Below are 5,230 nucleotides of genomic sequence, written 5' to 3'. Positions count from 1 at the left end.
CATGAACTACTAATGCATCTCTCGATGCCTTCTCGGAGGACTCATCCACACTCTTCCTCAACTCATAATTCACTAACGCTGAGGTCACCTCCTTGTAACTAACAGTAGTTCTTCCATTAATCATAGTTAGGACAAAAGTACCATAATCATCCTCGGGCAACGAACACAAAAGTAGCATCGCCTTGTCTTCATCCTCAACCATGATATCCACATTGGCCATGTCTGAAAGTAGCTTTGTGAAGTTGTTAACATGCTCCCTAATGGAAACTCCCCTCTTCATCTTGAACTGGTAAAACCTCTTCTTCAAGTGAAGCCGATTCTCAATGCTCTTAGTAAGATACTTTTCATTGAGTGTTTCCCACATCTTCTTCGCCGACGTCTCGTTCATCACGTCATAAATAAGATCCGGCGTTAAGCATGACCGAATAACTCCACACGCCCTACTATTCATCTTCTTCCAAACCTTAGCTTCCATCTCGGCAGGTTTCTCTTGTAACTCAAGAGTCTCCTCCAAATTCTGAGCGTCCAAGGCGTCCATCACCTGACACCTCCACAATCCAAAGTTAATCTTGCCGTCGAACTTCGGAACATCAATCTTCATGTTATTGATGCTCAAACTATGTATCGTCTTCGTAAGAGACGATCCCGATGTGCTTGTTTCACCCATGTTGTCGATCTAATCTTCAAATAGGAATCCTTCAGCGAATCCTTCAAACAAGCTCCCAAGTCCAACCCGGAGCTCTGATACCACTTGTTGTGCGCAGCGGAAATTTCGGCAGCACCTCCGGTGCGCAAGGTGCACAACAAGAGATTAGATCACAATGAAATTCTCGTTTCTCAAAGGAAACAAGAATCAAAAAGCCAGATATCTCATCGAAGTGAGATATCAGCTCTTCCTCTCGTCAGCTCTAAGACTGCGCGTCGAGGGATCCTACAAGCTATTACAAATCACGGCAAGAACACAAATTTTACGTGGTTCGGCAAACTGCCTACGTCCACGGGGCAAGGAGGGGGAGATCTACTATTAGAGGGAGAGATACAACTGGGGTTTACAATCACTCAATCTAAACCCTCACACAAACTCTCAAATCCCTCGCACAAATAATCTCTCAAAGGGGATACACAAAAGCCTGTTTGCACGAAGCCAAAGCCGCTGACTTTTCTCTTTTTCTCCGCTCTGCCTAGCACTGTTTTTGCACAGCCGCCAACCTTGCTACTGTGCAGCCGCCGAAAGAAAAGAAAAACAAATGACTCCTTCGCACTTGCTTTTGCTGCCGCCAGGAACCCCTCAACCTGCTACGTCCTTGCACCAAAAAACCCTAGGGAACTGCACATTGATATTTATACAGTTGAAAATCGGGTGGGCCTGTGGGTTTCCGCATGGGCTTAGTGATTTTTGTCTGCTGGCTTTTTCGCTGGCTCATCATTCACGTGAGTCTTTGAGTGTTCACGAGAACACCTCACACGCACAAGTGGCCCCCACTCACATATTCTTCACCTTTTTAAAATATTTGCTTTAGAGTGAAAGCCGTTCCAGAATATTGATGCAAATATATTTCTAATTGTGACTTGAGTTTGTTGATTTGGAGCTGCCAGAATGTAAAAATATAACCCTCAATTATCATCACAACTTCCGAGTTTTTATGTACGCCTAAAAAGAAAGCAGTTTCAGCGGAGAATTGGATGCTATATACTGATGTAAAGCTTAATATTCTTTACATTTTCAAAATATTTGTCTTAGAGTGAAAGCCATTTCAGAATATTGATGCAAATATATTTCTAATTGTCACTTGAGTTTGTTGATTTGGCGCTGTTAGGATATAAAAATATAACCCTCAATCATCATCACAACTTCGGAGTTTTTATGTAATGATTAAGTTATTTAACTTAAGATAGTATTGGAGCAATAGAGCTATTCAGAAGAAAGGAGACAAACTTATTCATGATAAGAATAATTTTTTTGGGAAGAGAAAGATAGTATTATTCATTTCATTGAACTGCTTATACAATAGTAAAGGGAGATGTTCTAGTTTTCTACGCATGTGAGACTAAAACAAAGGAAAACAAGATAAGCCTAGCTACATTTTAACACCAAGTACAAGGAGATGAATTTTTTTTCTTGGAAGGTTGTTTTTAAGAGAGAATGAGTTTTTTTTTTTTTTTTTTTGTTGTTTGGGGGGGGGGGGCGCGGGCGGGGGGGGGGGGCTGGTAATTCATCGTCTTTTTGGTCATAAATAAGAGCTATACCAAAAATATGGATGAAATGCTGTGACTTGGTCTAAAATTAAATCAGGTTGGGTACGTTGGGTGTATGAATAGTTTTTAATTGAATGGGTTTAAAAATAAACCAAGACAATAATGGATTTTTTTAAAAGAATAATAAAATAAATAATACAGGATAAGGAGTTGGTAACCTGTATTTAGAACTGGATCCAAGTCAACTCAACGCAAGTCATCTCTCTCGCGCGCACACTGACGCACCATTAGCCATGTCCGCGGCGTCCGCGCCACCGCCGTCCCTAGCTCCGTTCCAGCCAAGCGAGAGTATTTCTTTTGAATGGATGCTTATCATAGAAATACTAATGCTTTACAGCGTATTGTTGGTAGGTTTTCTCGCCTCCCCCATGTTTAATTTCATTAACAGCTCAATGGAGACGGCCATGTTCAGCGAAACCTACTTAGGCGATTCCAGGGCCGCAAATTTTCTCAGAAAATTGCGGGCCTTTCGTACTTTCATTATCTCCGCAACCACCTTTCTCATGCCTACGAGGCCCGTTAATTACTTTAGAGAGTCCTGGCTCTTTACCACTCACAACGAGTCCATCGTATCCTTGCCTTTGCTCATCCCTACAATAATTTTCAACAGAAATTCGTACGGCTGGTGCTCCAGGATCTCTCGCTTGTATATCTTCTATACTAATTTCAACATCTTTACGACCAAATTTGTTCGTAATGCAATATCAATATTGTCCGTTCCCTTCATCACATATGTTTCGGCTATGGGCGATGGTGCGCAGGCTGGCGCTTCGCCGTTCTTCATTTTGTCGCTTATATTCCTGCGTCAGTTGTATGCGAGTACTATCGATCCCACCAAAGATAGCGGTGTTTCAATGATCCATAATGATCTCGAAAATAGTAAAAGTTTTCCCATCCAACAAATTACCAATAAATGTTGGGTCCTGTTTGTTCTCAACACTAGCAACAGCTTGCCCTGGAAACTCAAATTGTCAGCATGTTGCTTACTGGGGCTGCAAGTTTTTAAGGATATTGCCAGGTATGTAGCTGTAAAGAAAGGGTCCCAGTCCTTTGCAACGGAGAAAAATGCAAAGCTTGTTGCCAGCTATATGAATCAATATTTAGGTCTTGACGATTCTCCGCAGGTAACAGAAATTGAATATGCAGAAACACCAACAGAGTTCATGTCGGGGTACAAATACTTGGTTATGGGAGAAGAGAAGCAGAGGATAGAGCCATGCCGAGAAAAAGGATACAACATTACAGTAACTGATGAATCTCAACTCATTACGCTTGATAAAGTGTGGGCTTGGAACGGTGAAGAACCTCAAGACCAAGAAAACAAGGAGTTGTGCCTCTCATTCGCTCTGTTCAAGCTGCTGAGAAGGAAGTTCGAGGGAATTCCATTGACAGAATCTGGATCTCAGAGAGCTCTCAGGCTACTTCTTCATGGGCCGTTCAAAGATCATAAATTTGCCTTCAATATTGTAGAAGTACAGCTTTCTTTCCTCCAAGAGTACTTTTTCTCCACAATCCCTTTAGGTAACGGTTTGTTCTTTATTGGTCTCTCAGTTGTCCTCGTTTTGTGTTACTACGGCTTGATCGTTCTACTTATCATTGAAATTTCCCGACCTATATCTTCCCAAACTATCTATTATCAAACTTTACCAATAGAGAAGGCGGAAACATTGTTTGTTCTTGAGGAAAGCCTCTGCTTAATTATTCTATTTTTTCTACTGTCAAGGGATGTTTATGAGCTTATAAACTATCTAGTTTCCAAGTGGAGAAAAGTAACTGCAATATGTCAGCGAGGATCCCGGCCGAGGAGTTCTGCTGTTAGACATCTCTTTAATCTCGTAAGCTTCTCCAAATCCAAATACTCGTGGGGCAACTATAATGGCTTGAACCAGCACTCATTCCTCAAAAGGGTTGAGAGCTTTATCGAAGTTCCTGATGTAGTGAAGGAAGCCATTGTTAGATCCCTAAAAGAAAACAAAGGCCAGCTCAACAGCGGTAGAACATCGCTAAATCAAAATGGCATCTATGATTCAGAAATTCATAATGCATGTGGGCTGGAGAGTCACACTGAGAGGATACTGGTTTGGCACATAGCCACAAGTCACTGTGAGGCTCAAGCCCAGCAAAGTGAATTCTGTTCTGTTGATATCAATGTTGCTTCCGGCTTATCAAGATATTGCGCTTACTTAGTCACGTCGGTTCCAGAATTGATACCGGAGGAGACTGAATGGACAAAGCTTGTCGTTCAAAGAGTGATAAGACAAGTATGTTTTCGTAATCATGACATTTCTCGTATCGGAGGCTGCTATTTCTGCTGGGATTGTATGATTTTCAGAAGGGACATTGTGGTTTCAGAAGATGATGGTGAATTAGAACAGGCGCTTCGATTTGTTGAGATGGGTAAAGAACTTGGAGAGAAACTGATAACAGAGATTGATGAGTCACGGCGTTGGAAAGTGCTGGCTGATTTATGGACAGAGATGTTACTGTACATGGCTCCATCAGATAATGTCGAGGCTCATAGAGACAGTCTATGCAAGGATGGTCAGTTCATTACCCACGTCTGGGCTTTGTTATCTGATATTGGCATCAATGAGCTCCCTATGCCTTGAGCTTTCTGTAAACTAATTATTCTGCTTACAATTTGTGCTTGCTGGATTTATGCTTTTCGCATTACTCTCCAAATTTTGTCTATTTGCTGATCTGAGGTAATTTAGTATATGTAACCCCTTAGTCAAATCCACTAGTCCTGAAGCACATAAAGAGAAAGCAAAGTTTAAGAGGACCTGCAAAGGTGGGTGGAAATGGGTTCAATCAGCGGTTATCAGCCTAACCACTGAACAATCAGGTTGGCCATAACTTTGTATACTTCGCCTGCCGGATTCAAATAATCCTACTGATTATCCATGTCCGAACCTGCACCAGAAGACAGATCCAACTGTTGATATGCTATATAAAATAACAAAAACTAGATAGT

The 5,230-nt window shown here is 41.6% G+C and overlaps 1 protein-coding gene across 2 annotated transcripts; it reads left to right on the top strand.

Moving 5' to 3' along the window:
- LOC109833192 lies at nucleotides 2,477-4,904 on the top strand. 2 transcript variants are annotated; one of them, XM_020400781.1, is made up of 2 exons: nucleotides 3,171-3,274; nucleotides 3,381-4,904. In XM_020400781.1, the coding sequence occupies exon 2, from the start codon at nucleotides 3,420-3,422 to the stop codon at nucleotides 4,863-4,865; it is 1,446 nt and encodes a 481-aa protein (XP_020256370.1). In that variant the 5' UTR covers nucleotides 3,171-3,274; nucleotides 3,381-3,419; the 3' UTR covers nucleotides 4,866-4,904. The 2 variants fall into 2 exon arrangements, with proteins under 2 accessions (XP_020256369.1, XP_020256370.1); XM_020400780.1 differs by having other exon boundaries at nucleotides 2,477-4,904.

The sequence above is a fragment of the Asparagus officinalis genome, chromosome 3 (assembly GCF_001876935.1).
Source record: "Asparagus officinalis chromosome 3, Aspof.V1, whole genome shotgun sequence".
Taxonomy (NCBI): domain Eukaryota; kingdom Viridiplantae; phylum Streptophyta; class Magnoliopsida; order Asparagales; family Asparagaceae; genus Asparagus; species Asparagus officinalis.
This window is presented reverse-complemented; position numbering and strand designations above follow the sequence as displayed.